This window comes from Mustela putorius, unplaced genomic scaffold (genome assembly GCF_011764305.1).
Source record: "Mustela putorius furo isolate JIRA1106 unplaced genomic scaffold, ASM1176430v1.1 tig00000242_pilon_pilon_pilon, whole genome shotgun sequence".
Classification (NCBI taxonomy): Eukaryota; Metazoa; Chordata; class Mammalia; order Carnivora; family Mustelidae; genus Mustela; species Mustela putorius.
In genome coordinates this window covers 16,512,068-16,531,755 of record NW_025421325.1, presented here as the reverse complement: position 1 = coordinate 16,531,755, position 19,688 = coordinate 16,512,068, and the positions used below count along the sequence as shown (strand labels likewise).

Genomic DNA, 19,688 nt, shown 5'->3' with positions numbered 1-19,688 from the left:
CACGTGAATCAATGGAGAGATGAATACATGAATAAATAAGATACTGGCAAAGTGGCTTGGACATGCTGTCCTTTCATTTCCATCTCTATGTATAGACAGAATTCCAGGTCTCATTTCTAATTAAAAAAAAAAAAAAAAAGATTCAAACTCCTCAATATTAATTTGGACTGTTCTCATTAGAAATTAAATAGACTCATTTTTATTATTGATTATTATTTCCAGCATAAAAGGTAACACACTACCTCTGCACTCGGTACACTCGAGTCCATGGAGGCACGAGGGCAAGGATCCGAGCCACCAATTCAATCAGGTCGCTAGGAGAATAACTCTTATATCTTCCTGATTTCCAGAGCTCATAAAGCCCAGTTCCACGAATCACCAGGGTAGGGTAGAGTTTCAAACCATCAGGACGAAAAGCAGGGTTCTCAAAAAATTCCTGTGAATGGAGAAGAGAAAATTACCACTCCATCAGTTATGCAGAGATTGATGAAGTTTTCCATGGTCAAGTTTCAGTCCTGGGCCAGCTTCTTGCACATACCTACCAAGTCCTTAGACTGCCTTTCCTTTCCTTCAAGGGAGGGGATGCAGATAAAACAGCAACTCATTGTTCTTACAATCTCCCTGGAACAAAATGTGTGTGTGCTGGTTTACAAAGCCCCTGTTTAATCCAGTAGACCTTGCCTTTCTGCCTTTTGCAAAGGCAATTTCCTCTGTCTGGAAAGTACATCAATTTTACTTCATCTAGCTAATCTCTAGGTCTCGGCATGAATGCCAATTCTTCAGAGAGGCCTTCCTGACCTTCAAATACAAGTTGCCTCACTTAAAAAAAAATTCATATTGAATTCTATAATACTGCTTTCTTAATATCACACTGGTAATTTATTCGATGCCTGCCTCTAGACTGCATCCTACTTTCATATAGAATATACTTAGTTTAAACTTCTAAAAAAGTCGTGACAGAGATCATCACTTGCCTACAAAACCTAAAATGTTTACTATACAGCCCTTAGCAGGAAGAGTATGCCAGTCCCTGGATATGCCTATTTTGTCTTCAGGCCAGCTGGCACCATTCCTAACCTGGGATACACACTATTTGTTATCTAGACACTGAGAAATACATCTAATTTATCTACTTTGACACAGTCATTTCCTGTACTCTATCATCCCAGCTGGCTTTATTTGGGATAAAGCATGGAGACACCAGGCATTATCCTTTCCATGACTTTGCACTGCTCATTTGCTCTTAATTTAGCACACTGTGTAATAGAGGAATGAAGGTGGACTCAGTTTCCTCTCACTCCACCCCGGCATTGGTATCTATAGAGCTAGCTGTACTGTATCTTGTGACTATAACAATGCTTTTTATCTCGTGCTACATTATTCTTGCAGAGCTTTCCACTGCTTAACTTGCTTTTCAAAGAAATGTAACTCTCTCTCACTAATTTTTCAATCTCTCTCACTAATTTTTGTCATATTCTTAAGTGCTGTATTCTTTGTGCATCATTTGGTTTTAGAGATATTCTTCTGTAATTGCATGTAATTTTCTGTGTACCATTTATATATTAACAATTCATTAAGCCTTTATAAGTAGTCTATAGCCACCCAAAAGAACATGCATGCAAGTCATTCTATACCTAGTTTGAATGCATGTTGGAATACAGGATTTCAGAGAAGTAGTTCAAGTGCTTCTATGATAAATTTAGAAGATAGATGGGCTAATAAGAATGATGATAGATGAAATTGGTTCTGGACTTCTGGTTAAGCAAGAATTAAAACATGTGCTTCCTTCCTTTCCCTCCAAAATCATAGTAATAATAAGAGATGAACTTTTATAAAAGTATAAACCCAGAAGAACAAAAAGAACATCAGAGGAGATGCGGATTGGGGGTTTGAGTACAGGACCAGTGATAGTAATAAATTTTTGAAAGACAGAAGATGAATGAAGATTGGCAAATGACTTTGCAGGTAAATAGAGCTATAAGCAAAGTATCTGCAAAAGTGAATACCAATGAAGGTCCAGCTCAGTCACATTAGAGTCCCAGAAAGGCTCATGGGTCAAATGTACCATTAACCAGGCAGGACGGAAGAAATCATGGGATCAAAGTCTGAAGATGGAGGGATTTATCCCTTATTCTTTTGCCCTGCCTACAAGGCACTTGTTCTGCCCTGCCCATTTGTTCCTGGAGAAACTCCTGAATGCTGTGATTCCAGGTACAAAGGAAGGCCTAGGTGAGGATAAAGGCTGAAAACAGAGAGATTAAGTGAAAGCCAGCACATTGGTGAATTCCCTGCCTTGCTTCCTGGATGCCAGCAGTCAATTTTGTGATCTACTCATACCAGCCACTTCCAAGCAGGAAGTTGGAGAGTTCATCTCTGGATTCAGCAAACAGCCCTAAATAAGAGTTCAAGATACTGACATTTGAGAATCCCCTAAAGAAAAGGAGAGCTGGGGCATGGATGGCTGGCTCAGTCAGTAGAGCATGTGACTCTTGATTTTGGGGTTGTGAGTTCGAGGCCCATGTTGGTGTAGATTACTGAAAAATAAAAATCTTAAAAAATATAAACAAAATAAAACCTTAAAACAAGAAAAGGAAAGCTTATTACATGATTATCTTTCAATGAGGTATACCAGTAGCTAGCCACCCAGAACTTGCAGTCTTTCAGTCCCTTACTTTTTTAATTTTAATTTTATTTATTTTTTCTAAGAGAGGGGAAAAAGAGGGTAATGGAGCAGAGGGAGAGGGAGAGAGAGAATCTTAAGCAGGCTCCACGCCCAGCAAGGAGCCTGACATGGGGCTCAATCTCACAACCCAGAGGTGAAATTAAGAGTTGGATGCTTAACAGACTAAGCTACCCAGGTCCCCCTGGTCACCTACTTTTAAAGTATGACCATCTGGCTAAGGATCACCAGAAATTTGGAGGAAGCCTAGAAAATAAAGGGCAAAACAAAACAAAAAGAAGAAAAAAAAAAAGGAATGTGGAGGAAAGATGCATTGTATAAAGGAAAATAAAACTTAAAAAACAAACCCTGTAATTCCCTCAGAGAGAGAAGATCTATTACATCCATTATACAAGAACAGGATGGTAGGGAAAAATCACACAACCAGAAGGTAAGAAAGAACTCCTGAAAATCAAAGCAAGCTATAACAAAAATAAAAACATCTAACTGAAAAGTTGAAAGATAAATATAAGAGTAGAAGAAAGTAGAAAAAAAAGGAAAAAATAGGTAAAAATAGGAAAAAATAGGTAAAAAATATTTGATGAATATGGGAGATCCAACATTTGCCTAAGAGGAGTTTAAAAAAGAGAACATAGAAAATGAAAGGGGAAAATTAACCAGTTGTACAAGGAAATTTCCCAGATGACAGATTCTTCAAAAATCTAGTACAATTAGTTAAAAAAAACTCTTGCCAAGATACAGCACTGTGAAATTTCACAATACATGGGATAAAGACAATTTCTTAAACAGAGTTAACAAAACAAAACACCCAGGTTACATAGATCACAGGATTAAAGAATAAGGAATACAGGATTAGGAATAAAAACACATTATGCTCCTTAACAACAATGCTAAAAGCTACAAGGCAATGGTGCAATGCCTTAAAAAAAAGTCTTTACACAAGTCTGTAAGTGCGAAGGTTGCATAGAGCCATTTTTTGAGTACACCAAAGGCTTACTTTCTATGAGGAACCTTTCCTAAGGAACCTGGTAGAAAATGTGCTTTAGTAAAGTCAAGGAATAAACAAATAAAAAGGGTTAACTTGGAATCCAGAAAACAAAGAATCCAATCCAGGAGATTGGTGAAGAGAAGACCTCCAAGAGGACAGTTATGAACCAGGCACAGAGAACTGCCAGTTTGGAGTTGGAAGATAAGACGTCCACAAGACTCACCACTGACTTGACTGGTTACTTAAACTCATCAGGCCCACTTCCTTACCTGAAGAGACTACATCAGGTGGTCTTTCCTGACAGAAATGCTACAGTGACTTGTATCCTATGCCACTATCTTCAGTAACAAGCCTTTATATTAAAAACCAAGTAACAACAAATACCACTAGCCATCCCTGCCACATAGTAATTCAATCAGATTGGCTCAGTGGGGAAAAAAAAAGAACTTGTGTCAGATGTTAATGGACTTTGAAAGACTTCCGCTAACTGACAGATTTGGAAGAGAAACATATTCTTCAAGCATTTTCAGCAATCTTAAGATTGGATATTCAAGAGCAGTCTAATTATTAAAGGAATAAAACACCAAAACAGATAAAGGTTACTTTGAGTAATAAATAAGTTCTATCTGAGGATAGGTGGAAAGGGCAAAGCTAATGCTTTTAGGATAAATTCCTGAATTTCCACCACAACAAGGACTTCTAGCTTTATAAAAAAAAAAAAGAAAACTTCATTTCTGAGTTCCTGGAAAATAGAAGCAAATGCTATTTATCATGCACAGCTACAAGCTCTGCACCTACCACTAGGTAAGAGTGTGAATGTGTCATGAACAGATGCGTAAACAGATACTAAGAGTAGTGACCCAGAGCTGACCTAAACAACAAAGCATGAGATCTAAGCCAATTTATAAGTAGCTCACTGCAGGCATATAACCCAAGATATAGCTGTGATACCTCAGCAGGCTAGGTAGTAGATTTATGGATCTATGCCAGGCAAGGCTATCACGTCCTCTATAAAGGTAACATTTGCTACACTTCTGTAATTATACAAGCAGTCTCCCGATTTAGCAACCCTTCCGGCGGAACAAAACACATTAATTAAGGAAAAAATACCTGTGGGTTGCTAATGGTGGAACAGTAAAATAAAGTAGGGAAAAAAGTTTTTGAAGTATAAAACAGGGGTGCCTGGGTGGCTCTGTCGGGTCAGAATCTGCCTTTGGCGCAGGTCATGTTCTCAGTGTCCTGGGATTGGGCCGTCCATGGGGTTCCCTGCTCAGTGGGGAGTCTGCTCCCTCTTCCTCTGCTAGTCCTACTAATTCAGGAAAGCTTGTGAATTCCAAATGGGCCCAACAATATTTCCTAAAAAAAAAATTAGTTTAAGAAGTTTTTGTGCAAACTTTTACCGGAGTGTATCTTAGATAGAAAAAAGTACACAAACTCTAAGTGTGTATCTTGAAAGATTTTTACATATCTCATAACCAGCACCCGGACGTTCAAATTAAGAAAAAGAATATCAAAATCTTAGAAGTCCACCTCATGCGTGTTTCCAGTTACAATTCCACCCAAAGTTTTTGGACTTCGTATTAACAGAATTGTATATTAGGTAGTCTTTTGGATCTGGTTTCCTTTGCTCAATTTTATGTTGAAAAAAATCAGCCATGTTGTTTCATGAGGTTGTAATTAATTTATTATTTTTCATAATATTTCACTGTATGACTACATCACAATTTACTTATGCATTCTATTGTTGATGGACACTTGTTGCCGCTCTGATATTACCAACAATAACTTGTGACTGTGACTTTTGGTAAATATGTGTAGGTATTTCTGTTGAGTAGACATCTAGGAGTATAATTGCTGGGTCTTGGGGTATGCATATATATTCGCCCTTAGCAGTACAATTGCTGGGTCTTGGGGTATGCATATATATTCACCCTTAGTAGATAATGTCCAACATGATGTACCAATGTACTAGCAGGAAATGAAGAATTCCAGTTGCTCAATCCTCTTATCAACACCTGGTTTTGTCTTTTTTCATTTTAGCTATTCTTAGCTTTTCTGGTGAGTATATAGTAGGAATGCATCATAGTTTTAAATTTCATTTCTTTGAAGATTAATGACTTTGAGAACTTTTAAGTACGTTTATTGGCTGTTTGAATATCCTATTTGTGAAGTGTTTGTTCAAGTATTTTTGCCCATTCTCCTACTGGGCTGTCTGCTTTTTTCTTACTGATTTGTAGAAATTCTTTATTTTAGGGCAATTTAATTTTGCTCAAGAGAGAAATGTTAGCTCTATTTTGTCACTCATTTATTTGTTGGGATGCAGTCAGAAGAGGCATACAGTCCATTCATATTCCCTTTTGAGTTTTTCTGAAAAGATTACAAACAAGATCTGTTAACGTGAAGAATTGTCTTTGCAATATTATCACTGAACTGTTCTTTATTCTGAGGATACTAAGGAAAATGAATAGTAAGACTCAGCTATTTGGTATTATTTGAAACGTGCCGTATTTTCTTCTAAGGATACCTAAAGTAATGAATTCTGATTACTGGTACACCTAGGAGCTGTGTTAAAGAAAAGTGTTTCAGGGGACTTTAAGGCTTCGAGTCTAGATACCTCGCTATTAACTACTGAGGAGAGGCCATTAGACTCAAAATCTACACAGCTAACACAGGGGAATTAGTAATAGGGACATTTATGAATTAGTACTATATTATAAACAGGCCTTCAGTTGTAATTCACTGGCCTAAAAATTGTAAAGATAAACTTTTGGTAAGCAAAGAATGAATTATTAACTATGTTCCAAATGAGGCCAGGTGAATTCCATTTTTCTAAATAGAAAAATTAAGTATTTCTGTGAATGAAATAATTTTATAAATACTTTCACTCTCTTCTCTAAAAGAATATCCCAAAGGCACTTTCTCTAGCTAAGAATTTGAAGGAGAAAAAAAAAAAGAGTTCTGATCAATCTCATTTCCTAAGACAACAGGAACACAGATCAAGCAAACATGTGATAGAGTAACAAAAAACACTCCCAAAATAGGGGCGCCTGGGTGGCTCAGTGGGTTAGAGCCTCTGCCTTCAGCTCAGGTCATGATCCCAGGGTTCTGGGATGGAAGCCCCGCAGTGGTCTCTCTGTTCAGCAGGGAGCCTGCTTCCCCCTCTCTCTCTGCCTGCCTCTCTGCCTACTTGTGATCTCTGTCTGTCAAATAAATAAATAAAATCTTAAAAAAAAAAACAAACCCAAAACAAAAAAACAAATAACAAAACCCAAAACCAACCAACCCAGAGTAGGTATTCAAATTTAAAGAACAGGAAACCTAGAAAAAAACCAAGTATTTTCTTTCACTATTTAATGAAATCCTGGAAGAGAAAAGCAGCTCTCAGTTCAGAAGCATTTGAAGAAATCATAAAGGATGGATCTAACAACAGATACAAAAATGAAAAGCCCAAGATAGAGTGGGCAAAAGTATTTGTAACAACTATTTAAAAAAAAAAAAAATCAATGAGGGACGCCTATGTGCCTCGGTTGGTTAAACTTCTGCTCTTGGCTTAGGCCATGATTTTAGAGTTCTGGGGTCAAGCCCCACATCAGCCTCCGGGCTCAGCAGGGAATCTGCTGCTGCCTCTCCCCTGCCTCTCCCCCCTGCTCATGCATTTGCTTGCTCTCTCTGATGAATAAAATCTTTAAAAAACAAAAAACCCAAATGAATCCAGAATGTCCTTACCTAGAAAGTTCATCTAAATTAACATAAAAAATGTTTATATCCAACAGAGTAATTGGTCAGAGAACAAAAACATACTATTCCAAAAAGATGAAAGAATTATTATTACATGCAAAACTGAAAAATGTATTACCGTAATTACAAAATACAAATTGAAATGGCACTTTAATCCACCAAGTCAGCAAAGAGAGAAACACTGTATCTGTGTGTGTGCAAATGCATAAATAGGAGAGAATTATTTGGGGAAAAAGATAACGCTGCTAAAATGACTGTAAATTGTTATAACCTCTGAAAAGCAACTAAGTAATATGGTGGGATTCTTGAAGTGTTTATACCTTTACCTGATAATTCTACCGCATGGAATTTATCCTAAAGAAATAATCCTAAGAACTATAAAAAGTTATAGGCATAAAACTGTTCACCTGCAGTGCCATTTACAATATTAACAACTGGCAATACCTTCAATTTAAAAAAATTTGGAAGGAATTAAGCAAAGTATGGAATATTTATTCCATGGAAATTAAGTACAAATTTAAATACGTTAACATTTTAACAGAGACCGGCTACATAACAGATAAATGCTTGCATAACATTAAGTGAAAAGGCCATTAAAATTACTTATCATATATATGTAAGCATGTGTGTCTCTCTGTGTGTATATGTTTAAACCACCTCAACCCTCCAAATAGCCTAAGCATAAAAAAAATTCCTAGAAGGAAACATATTAAAATGTTAGGGTTTTATTTGGTGTTGGGGCTGTGAATGACTTTTCTTTCACTATAGTGTTTCTACTATTCTATAATGAGGACATATTGCTTAAATAATGAGGGGGAAATTAGCAGTAAATAATCAAAAAGAACAGAGAGGATAGATAGAGCAACATGCAGAGGCACTTGAAATTAGCCTTTTTAAGGCAACACTTACTATAAACTGTTCGATGTCTCTCTCTAGTCCCACATTTGGCAGATCAGGCATCATATGAGCCACAACTTTGAAACCAGAATCCTTGGCCAGGTGAAATGACTCACACACTGCCTTCACAGTGTGGCCCCTGAGGAAAGAAAATTCACTCCTGTTATACAAATAAATGGGCAAGAAGGTTAACACAAGGAACAGAGGGAAAACAATCTTGGAGACATGTAATGGTAGTTTTATAATGAAGAATAATATGGCTGGGGAATAAGAATCTCAGAAAATCATTTTTATATTTCTGGCTGTGAAAAGGCCTGGAAATAAATCAGTTCACTTCTGAGATATTTCTCAGAAATTCCCCAGGTACCTAACTCACGGCTGTGACAGTAAATGAATGGGTTAACCAGAGTTAATGCACACAAAAATTATTTGGACTATAAAAAAAATTATTTGGTTTAGCATCATCAGCTGGAGTAAGCTTACTAATATAAATATTTAAGTTAAAAACAAAAATAATGAGCTCAAAACCATGCAGAAGCAGCCTCTTATTATGCTCTTTCCTTTAAAATTTTTCTGAAATTATTTGGAGAGAGAGGGAGATGAAGAATGTCACCTACATACAAAATAGATTTCATTCTGGTGGTCTCCAATGTCTTTTAAAAAGTGAGAAGAGTGAATGATTTACTGACAAGGCAGAATCATCTGGGGCCAGCTGGGTAAATCATTTTAACATTCTAGCACCACATCTAATAGGAAGCAAGCCCTAATAACAGTTTGGGGCTACTGTAAACCAAAGCCCTATGCCAATCCTTTTACCTCCAGGACATTCCCATTCACCACCACCACAAATAAATGAATAAACAACAAAAACCACACACAAAATATTCCTAGAAACATGGACTTCATCCCACTCTGGATATTACCATGCATTTCCATTAATCCATTTCCAATCTCTTTTTGCTAACCACTTCCCGATATATATGACTAGGTGAGGCCTCTCTCCTGATACTCCATCCAAATATCCAGTACTCGAAAGTTCTACTGTACAACACCACGATCCCTAGGCACATGTAGTTACTCAGTTTATACTTCAATTAATTAAAATGAACAATTCAGTTCCTCAGTTGCACTATCATATTGGACAATGCAGATGTAGACTACTTCAATCACTGTACAAGGTTCTGGACAGCTCTGCTCTAAAGCAAACCCTCAAATTGTTGTTCTACAAGTATCTAGAATTGAGTACATCCAACAATGAAACTCACCTTCCCTCCACGACTCCTCTACTTCCCATTCTCTCCTACCCCCATGTCCATCTACTCACCAAACACTGTCATTTGCTTCTTTTTAAGACATCATTTCTTGTTTAAATGAGTACAATAGCCTCTTAACTGATCTTCCTTCTCCACCTGCAAACTGTGATCCTTCCAAAGGGATCTAAAATGCAGATATGCTCCTATCACAACTTATCTTACAGCCTGTCCTCAGACTAAAGCCGAAACTCCCTGGGCTGACTTCTAAGGTTCCTCATTATTTGGCCACCACGGCTAACCTCTTCTGCCTCACCTCTTACCACTATCCTACCTCGTGCTCTACACTCTTAACCAAGCTAACCTGCTCCAAGTCCCCTAAATTTGCCAAGTGCTCTCATCGTTAGGCATTTGCTTGTATGTTTCTTTCTGCCTGAAATAATCTTCTTCTTCCCCATCTGAGTCATACTCTTCCTCTAAGTCTCAGGTCTGATGCCATTCTTTTCAGAAAGCTTCTCTGACCTTCAAGAGACTCTTCCCATCTCCACAGGTACAACACGTGATCACTGCAGCAGGCCAACCAGTGTTTCCGGTTTAAGACTCACCCTACAAGGGTACATTTTATTCATGTTAATCTTTCTTAAGCCTGATATCTGTGTAATTCTTCCCTGTGATCAAAACTATCCAACAGATCTCTAGTACCTAAAGGAAAGATTCCTCTCTCCTTAGCCTGGCATTCTTCTGGTGGTTTCTAAGATGCTGACCAGTGTAAGCCTTTTACTTCCTAGTTGCCTTCCTTCTCCTACCACAACCCCCAATCACGTCTGCCTCTCCTGGTAAAGTAGCCTTTAAAGTCCAACTGATCATATACCAACTCCCTGAAACCTGACTTTACATCCTCAATCAATGATCTCTGCTGCCTAACAGACTCCTGAAATCTTTTGTTTTTCTCTAATTTATCAATTAATCATAAAGTTCCTTATACAGCTAATCTTTCATGTGTACGTTTCTCTTCAACTCAGTGATCTATTTCTAGAGTTCTTCAAGAGAACTTTATATGGCTCTGTCAACCCCTATTTCTATTCTTTCTTAACTTCCTAAATTTCTCAAAGTTTACACCCATTGCTCAACAACCCTTCTCTCACTACTCTATTAATTGGCATCCATGTCACAAAAACCAATCTTTTAAATAGCACCCTGATTTCCTTCTTGTCCAAACCCTTCTCTTTGTTTCCATGCTCCTGGCCTTCTCTTCTGCTTTAGATGACTGACCTTGAAGCCCTGCCTTCCCCTTTCCATATGGAAAAGGCTGTTTATGACAAGAACAGGAAGAGAAAAGAGCACATTTACAAGCTACTGGAAAAGAGCCAGTAAAGACAAGAAAAATGGAAAGGGGGTGGAAATTAAGAGCAGAGACAGAAGAATGACTCTGAGAAGAAGGAATACCTATACCTCTTTCTCTGATATTGGTAGGAAGGAGAAGAGGATGAGTATAAATATAGATATAATCAGGGGGAGTTAGAAGGAAGCTTGTGTGAAATCATTTGTCTTCATTTTACCTGTTGGTATCTCTGGCCACATCTTCGTAGACACTCTGTACCCCAATCTCCAGCCTTGTGCAGCCATAGGTCAACATGTCACTTAAATGCCGCTTCATGCAGTAATCTGGTCTGGTCTCAATTGTAATTCCAATACACTTTGTGAGGCTTCTTTCAGAATACCTGCAGAGCAAATCTAAAAGTAAGCAACCTTCCACAGCTTTAGGACATTTGCTCCCATTTGAACGACTGTTTTCGCTTAGTCCTGTAAGACAGTGGTTAAGAGCGTGGCCTACTTCAAATCCTGGCTCTGCTACTTCTTAACTATGCGCACAGAAATGTTATTAACCTCTCTGTGCTTCGGTTTCATTATGTGCAGAATGAGCCTAATAGAAGCCATACCTCATAGGACTGACATGACTGAACTAGCACACAGTACTGTTACTACCATCATTATCATTCTTATCCCCCTACAGGACGCTAGTAACCATAATCTCCTTGAAACAGCGAATGCAACTGTGGAAACTCTAGTAACCACTTTTCATATAAGTGAAAAGTATCTGCCTTATTTATTTCCTACTCCATATTTTATGCCATGTTAAATAAAAGAAAAAAAAAAGAAGGGCAAGGGAAGTATGTATAATGATCATAGGAATAATTTAGATAAAATGTCTTCTATATACACACACAAGTCATTCTGCCAAGCCTATTAATCTTAGCAATAATTTACAAAATTAGGCATCATTCTTCTCTTTCACTAACACTAGGTATCAAAGTAGTGAGTAATACTTCAGACTCAAGCTGTTTGAGTTAATGGCTTTACTGCTGGCTGAGAATCCAGGGAAGTAAAAGGGACCTACCGAGGGGGCTGCTAATGTGAGCAGAGGACCTAACATTTCCGGGGGCCACTGCACCAAGTACTATGTTAGATACTCTGTACATATATGGAATGCTCCATCAGCTCAATGAAGCATGTCTTCTTATCTCCATTTCACAGAAGAAACTGAGGTTCAAAGAGATGAATACCATGTCTAAGGACACAGAGCTCATAATATCCAAGTCAGGATTTGAAATTGGGTCTATCAGACTTCTAAATTCTTATTCTTCACTTCACTTTATAGCACTGCTTAGACAATTCAGCAAGGAACATCAGATTTCTCTTTTCAGCTTCTCTAACATCCTAGAACCCAGTGATTCTTCTTGGTGCACCCTTCTACAACTTTCTCAATTCCCTGGGAGGGTAAGGGAAACCTCTTTTCTCCCCCACCCTGCCCCCTATTTGATTTTCTTCCTTTCAAAGAAGTTCAAAGTCCTTTCTTCAAGTATAAAAATAATCAAGTTTCCAAAATTTTAAAACTATTCCTTTAGTTTCACTTCTTCATTAACTGTCAATAAAAGCTGACTTAATTTTAATAACAGTTATTAACAAAGTTAATCACTGAACTGGAACACTGATTCTGAAATTTTTCATTCTTGATATTCCAACTCTTTTGCACTGTTTATTACCTATAAAGTTTTATATGGAATTACCAGAGGCAACAGACGTAAAAAGTAAATAAGTGGTCCACAGTTACTGAAAACTGAATCACGAGAGATAAAGTGCTCAGATATTTATCAAATCTTGCCTAAGACAGGATATAAATCACTATACATCTTTGAAATAAATCAGAAAGTCCCATGCCTCTCAAATAGGTGGGTACTAAGACCTGCACTAACAGAAAGAAGTATATAATGCCATGGTTAAATATAATTTTCCTTAAATATCAATTATTGTGTTTGGGGAAAACCATATTTAAAAAATTAAAATACTCATATTATGGAGAAAAAAAATCACATGAAGATTGATTTAAAAAGAAAGGAAAGCAAGAAACTCTAAATTTGTGTATTTAAGAAAGTAAAGAAGAACATAATAGAATCAGGCATTCTAAAACTGTACCATATATCTCCCTATTAACTGACTGTTTCAAAGCTTCCAGTTTTTCTTAAAAGAAAGCTCAGCAGCACAAGAGTACCTTGGATCACTGGGAAAAAACTAGAGGATGGGCAACTGTGCAAGTGGGAATCTGTCCACAGGAAAGAGAAAATCACCAGCAAATCTTTCTCTTGTCCAGATCACGAAAGGCATGCAGACACAGATCACGAAAGGCATGCTGCAAGGACTGTAAGAAATCTCTTTCTTAGTAATTGGAATATAGTATAAGGAGAGAGACAAGCCTTATTCTCAAACAATAATTTAACTCCATTTCAAAAATGTCTTTCCTCTTAAGGGAAATGTCATTACCTTTTGCAGGGTAAGAAATGGAAAAATTAAAAAGTAAGTTTTAAAAAGCTAACATTTTGTATTTACAAAAAGCTTTTACCACTACCTTCTTTTCAGAATTGTATTTTCATTTGCAAAGCAATTTAGCAGAAACTCTTAATCCGAATGACAAATTAATGGGGTATTTTCCTAAAAGAACAGAGTTTAAGGCCATCCTTCCTATAGGATAACTGTATTTTTATTGGGATTTTTGTTAATGCTACATTTAGTCCTACAGTCACTGAATGTACCTCTTCATTGAACAGCAGTGTAAAGATATTAATGATTGTTCTTTAATATGCAAATATTTGCATGAAAGCTTTCAACTAGTCCAAGCAACTTCGGGGCAATTTTTAGGGCCTGCCATAACTCTCATATCATTTTAGGTAGCCATCCAATAGGGTGCCTCTCTGTTAGTACCCACTTCAACTCCCATATCTTCTGGGGACCACAAAATTCTTAAGTTCTTGGGCACCCAGGAAATGCACTACACATTTTCCAACCCTGATCATAAACTTCTAAAGGCCAAGTTAGGACTCATACCCAGGTCTTCTAATTCCGACTCCACTGCTCTTTTTATGCCATTACAGGGTCATCTTAAGTAAGTCTGGACCCTACTGTGCAGGGCTATACTGAATCCTACACATTTCTGTATGCCACAGTAGTGGCACCAACTACAAAAGATGCTAGCTAATATGCTCTGAAAGCCAACTATAATTGAAGCCAATAACTTATGCTGACTTTTTCTTTTTTTTAAGAAGGTTGGGCGGGTGCAAGTGGGGTGGGACAATACCTTCAGAGTTTGAAAGTACACAAAAACTATATGTTAGCTGGTCTTCAAAACATAGCTCAAATATATTTCTCCTCCCACAACATCTTCCCAGAACCTCTCATCACTTTGTGCTACCATTCCCAGAGCCACCTTGCCCATAATATGAATACGGTTTGCCTTGTTATTGGTGGATGTTTGTCTGTGCATCTAGACAGGAGGCACCTTGAAGGCAGTAGGCTCGAATATGTTTGGCGGTAACTGCTTAAAGTCTTCAGCATCAAAAACTCTACTTCAGTATAAAAAAATACAACTACAAAGAATGAATAAATAATCAAGCGTAACTAAAGACAGGTCTTTCTTTACCTTCCCACAGCAGCCTCTAGGTAATTCTGCTGGTTATCTTTCCTCTTGCAAAGAATCAACCCTAGAGGATGCCTCAAACTAGACCAGGGATTCTATAGAAAGAAATAATACACTAGTTCTTGTCCCAGAGATGCTTAACAATCTAGCTCTAAGAAAAAGACACAGATGAAATCAAGAACCACTTAAGAACAAACACCTAAAAGGGGCAGAAATATGAACACATATTATTTCTTGGTTCTATTTATAGAAGGAAAAAAGTAAACTATAAAAGTGGTATCCATTATTACTAACTCCTTGCCTGAAGGGCCCCAACAAAGGGGACACTGAAGGAAGACAGCAAACCAATGTTAAAGTCTTCTGGAAACTGTTTATATGATTCACTCCAGGAAGATTATAGCATCAAAGAACGCTTTTCATTGCTATCAGTTTGTTGCAGTCCTCTTTTAAAACCTCTGTCAATGGTGCCTGGGTGGCTCAGTCATTAAGTGTCCACCTTCAGCTCAGGTCATAATCCCAGGGTCCTGGGATCAAGTCTCACATCAGGCTCTCTGCTCAGCGGGAAGCCTCTTTCTCCCTCTCTCAGTTCCCCTACTTATGTTCCTTCTCTTGCTGTATCTCTCTCTGAGAAATAAATAAAATCTTAAAAACAAAAACAACTTTTAAAACCTCTGTCATTAATAACGTCAATGTGTCTTAGTCTACTCCTGTGTGAAATCTTACTAGAGCTCAAGGCCCAAATTCCTGAAAATCCTACAGAACCTCAACCTGCTCAAACCAAATGGCAAAGTAAATAAAAATGGTACACAGAAGAAATGTTAATTTTGATTAGTCATAATGTGAAACTCTCTTCCATATCTACAACCCCAAACTTGGCTAATTAGAATTTACAAAATTCTTGGAAAGCCAAAAATTTGCTTGAAACGCCAAATAACATCAGGGGTTCATGATGCAATTTCTCTGGAGTAGCACCACAGACCAAATTCTTTTTTTGCTATTGTCATATCTGGAAAATATATTTCAATAAAATTTTATGCTCTGTACAATGCTGTGCTGGTGATATTCTAGACTTAAAAATGACTGAGTTGGGTGTTTGATGATTTAAAAGTAACAATTTATTTTCCCCTTTTGAGACAGTGGTCAAGTTTGCTTCCTGGACATTGGTTGTTATGTCAATGAGGTCTATAAAACAAAGTTCTGCCTGACACAAACCAAGGAAACAGAAACAAAGAGAATTCTGATTTTTAAATGAGCACAACCAATGAAAAACTAACCTGGTGACCTTGTAAGTTTAGAGACTAATAAGGGATCTTTGCTCCCTATCATGCTAGTTGATAAGGTATAAGACAGTAAGATATATATAGACAAAACAACCCATAACATTTTGGTTTTTGATTCTTTCAACAGCTGACAAGAATGCTATCAGACAGCTGAAGAACCAATTGCAATGCATTATTAATAGAAAAGAAAAAAAAAGAGTTATTACATATTCTTTTAACACTGCATTCATATTCTACTTTAAGGACTACATATAAGGACTATAAATGCATTATAGAAAAGTCATTGTCAGAAAGTGACTGCCAGATTAAAAGTAACTTCCAAATACATCTTCTAGATAAACATTCTCATTCCAACAGAAATCTTCAAACTACAGAATGTCGGAGAAAGTAGTAATTTCAGAGATAATCTAGTCCCACCTCATTTTTATAGATGAGTAAACATAAGCACAGAACACATAACTGGTTTAAATCACGTAATAATGTAAGATAATCACAGAATTAAGTGTGGAAACTAAGTCTTCTGATTCTTCATGCACAGTTCTTTCCACTGGGTTCATTTAATAACACTTACTTAGTACTCTCTATCCATAAAACATTATGCTAGATATAAGGGACTTTTTCTCTTAAGAAGGTTAATTTCCTATTTAGGAAGGGGTGCCTAGGTGGCTCACAGTTAAGTATCCAAATCCCAATTTCAGCTCAGGTCATGATCTCAGGGTCGTGAGACTGAGCCCCACATGAGGCTCCTCATCCACTGTGGAGTCTGCTTCAGATTCTCTCTTTCCTCTTCCTCAGCCCCTACCATGCCCTCTCTCTCTCTCTCTCTCTCTCTCTCCCTTAAATAAATAAATAAATATCTTTTTAAAAAAATCTCCCCCCAAAACAAAAACAGAACCCATACAGAATAGCTTCTCTCTGACCAAAATGGCATTAAATTAGAAACTGACAACAATGAGATACCAAAAAAACCTCTGTTTTTGGAAATCTGGAAATCAAACAACCCATTTCTATATAATCCATGGGTCCAAATATAAAGGATTTAAAAAATACTTTAAGAGAATAATAATTATAATACCACATATCAAAGTTCATGGGATTCTGCCAAAGCAATGCTTAGAGGAAAACTTAAAGGTTTAAATACTTACATCAGAAAAGAAAAAAGGTCTATAATAATGGCCAAGCCTCTATACCTTACTAAGTCATAGAAAAAGAACCATGAAGCATGCCAAAGAAAGGAGAAGACAACAATAAAAAAGTAAAACAAAAATTAATGAAGTAGAGGACATAAAGTCAAGTCAGTTCTTTGAAAGGAACAACAAAATTGATAAACCCCTAAGTAGACAAATCAAGAAAAAAAAGAGAGAACACAGATTATCAGTATCAGGATTGAAAGAGGGGTGATCACTAACATCCTACAGATATTAAAAGCATAAGGGAATATTATGAACAACTTAATGCCAAAAAAGTTCAACAACCTGGATGAAGTAGACAAATTCCCTGAAAAATATAACTTACCAAAATGGATACAGATAAAACAGAAAATCTGAATATCCTTAGTTAGGAACTGACTTAATTATCTAAAACCCTTCCTTAGTTAGGAACTGACTTAATTATCTAAAACCCTTCCATAAGGAAAACTTCAGCCTTGGATCATTCTACTGGTGAGTTTTAGTAAACACTTAAGGAAGAAAAAACACTGATTTTACATGAACTTTCAGAAAACAGAGGAGGACACACTTCCTAACATGTTTAATGGGGCCAGCATAATAACACTAATACCGAAACCTAACAAAAAAATTACAAAAAAGGAGATTACAAACCACCCCTGTTCAAGAACATATATATACAAATCCTTTCCAAAGTATTAACAAGATGATATATAAAAAGGATTAACACATTATGATCAAATAGGGTTTATCCTACAAATGTAAGGTAGGTTTAAAATTTTTAAAAAAAGTAATCTAAGCTTATCTAAAGATTGCAAACACCTGAAAATCCATCGGCAGATGGAAGAGAAGAAGAACAGCAATTCTGGAAACAGAAAAACAACCACTTTCTGAAAGGTAGGACCGGCGGAGAAGTGAATCCAAAGCGACGGGAAGATAGACCCCGGGGGGAGGGGCCGGCTCCCGGCAAGCGGCGGAGAAACGGCGCACAAAATCAGGACTTTTAAAAGTCTGTTCCGCTGAGGGACATCGCTCCAGAGGCTAAACCGGGGCGAAGCCCACGCGGGGTCAGCGTGGCCTCAGGTCCCGCAGGGTCACAGAAGGATCGGGGGTGTCTTGAGTGTCGCAGAGCTTGCGGGTATTGGAACGGGAAAGCCGGCTACAGAGACAGCCGACAGTAAGCTCACAGCTCAGTGTTACCTTGAACCGGTCGCAGGCTCGGTGAGCTCGGAGCGCGGCCGGAGGTCAGGCAGACGGGAGTAACTGGGCGCTGTTCTCTGAGGGCGCACTGAGGAGTGGGGCCCTGGGCTCTCAGCTCCTCTGGGCCGGAGACCAGGAGGCCGCCATTTGTATTCCCCATCCTCCAGAACTCTACGGAAAGCTCAGGGAACAAAAGCTCCTGAAAGCAAACCCTAGGGGATTACTCACCCCAGCCCCTGATAAGGGCGGTGCAATTCCGCCTGGGGCAAAGACATTTGAGATCACTACAACAGGCCCCTCCCCCAGAAGATCAATAAGAAATCCAGCCTAGACCAAGTTCACCTACCAAGGAGTGCGGTTTCAATACCAAGGAGAGCAGCAGAATTCCAGAGGAGGAGAAAGCAAAGCAGGAACTCAGGGCTTTTTCCCTGTGATTTTTTTTAGTCTTGCAGTTAATTTGATTTTTTTCTTTTTCATTTTTTGTTTTTTTTTTTTTTCTCACCTTCTGGTAAATTTTTTTTTTAACTTTTACCTTTTTCTTTTTTAACGTTTTTTAACTAGTTTATCCAATATATATATTTTTCTTTTTTATATTTTTCTTATTTGTTTTCTTTTTTAAAATTCTTTTCTTTTCTTTTTTTTTTCTTTTTTCTTTTTTTTTTCTTACTTCCTTTGTGAACCTCTTTTTATCCCCGTTCTACCCCCTCACGATTTGGGATCTCTTCTAATTTGGTTAAAGCATATTTTCCTGGGGTTGTTGCCACCCTTTTAGTATTTTACTTGCTCCTTCATATACTCTTATCTGGACAAAATGACAAGACGGAAAAATTCAACACAAAAAAAAGAACAAGAGGCAGTACTGAAGGCTAGGGACCTAATCAATACAGACATGGGTAATATGTCAGATCCAGAGTTCAGAATGACAATTCTCAAGGTTCTAGCCGGGCTCGAAAAAGGAATGGAAGATATTAGAGAAACCTTCTCGAGAGATCTAAAAGCCCTTTCTGGAGAAATAAAAGAACTAAAATCTAACCAAGTTGAAATCAAAAAAGCTATTAATGAGGTGCAATCAAAAATGGAGGCTCTCACTGCTAGGATAAATGAGGCAGAAGAAAGAATTAGTGATATAGAAGACCAAATGACAGAGAATAAAGAAGCTGAGCAAAAGAGGGACAAACAGCTACTGGACCATGAGGGGAGAATTCGAGAGATAAGTGACACCATAAGATGAAACAACATTAGAATAATTGGAATTCCAGAAGAAGAAGAAAGAGAGAGGGGAGCAGAAGGTATACTGGAGAGAATTATTGGGGAGAATTTCCCCAATATGGCAAAGGGAATGAGCATCAAAATTCAGGAGGTTGAGAGAACGCCCCTCAAAATCAATAAGAATAGGCCCACACCCCGTCACCTAATAGTAAAATTTACAAGTCTCAGTGACAAAGAGAAAATCCTGAAAGCAGCCCGGGAAAAGAAGTCTGTAACATACAATGGTAAAAATATTAGATTGGCAGCTGACT

At 37.7% G+C, this 19,688-nt stretch overlaps 1 protein-coding gene across 3 annotated transcripts in view; it reads right to left on the bottom strand.

The window, feature by feature from the left end:
• The window catches only part of ELP3 (elongator acetyltransferase complex subunit 3), a 101,458-nt gene that overhangs the window by 44,744 nt on the left and 37,026 nt on the right, over positions 1-19,688 (bottom strand). For all 3 annotated transcript variants that reach the window (XM_004775132.3, XM_045078372.1, XM_045078371.1), the window contains 3 exons: positions 11,113-11,274; positions 8,316-8,442; positions 243-436 (listed from right to left, as the gene is read on the bottom strand). In XM_004775132.3, the coding sequence (XP_004775189.1) occupies positions 243-436; positions 8,316-8,442; positions 11,113-11,274 (483 nt within the window). The remainder of the gene's footprint in view (positions 1-242; positions 437-8,315; positions 8,443-11,112; positions 11,275-19,688) is intronic.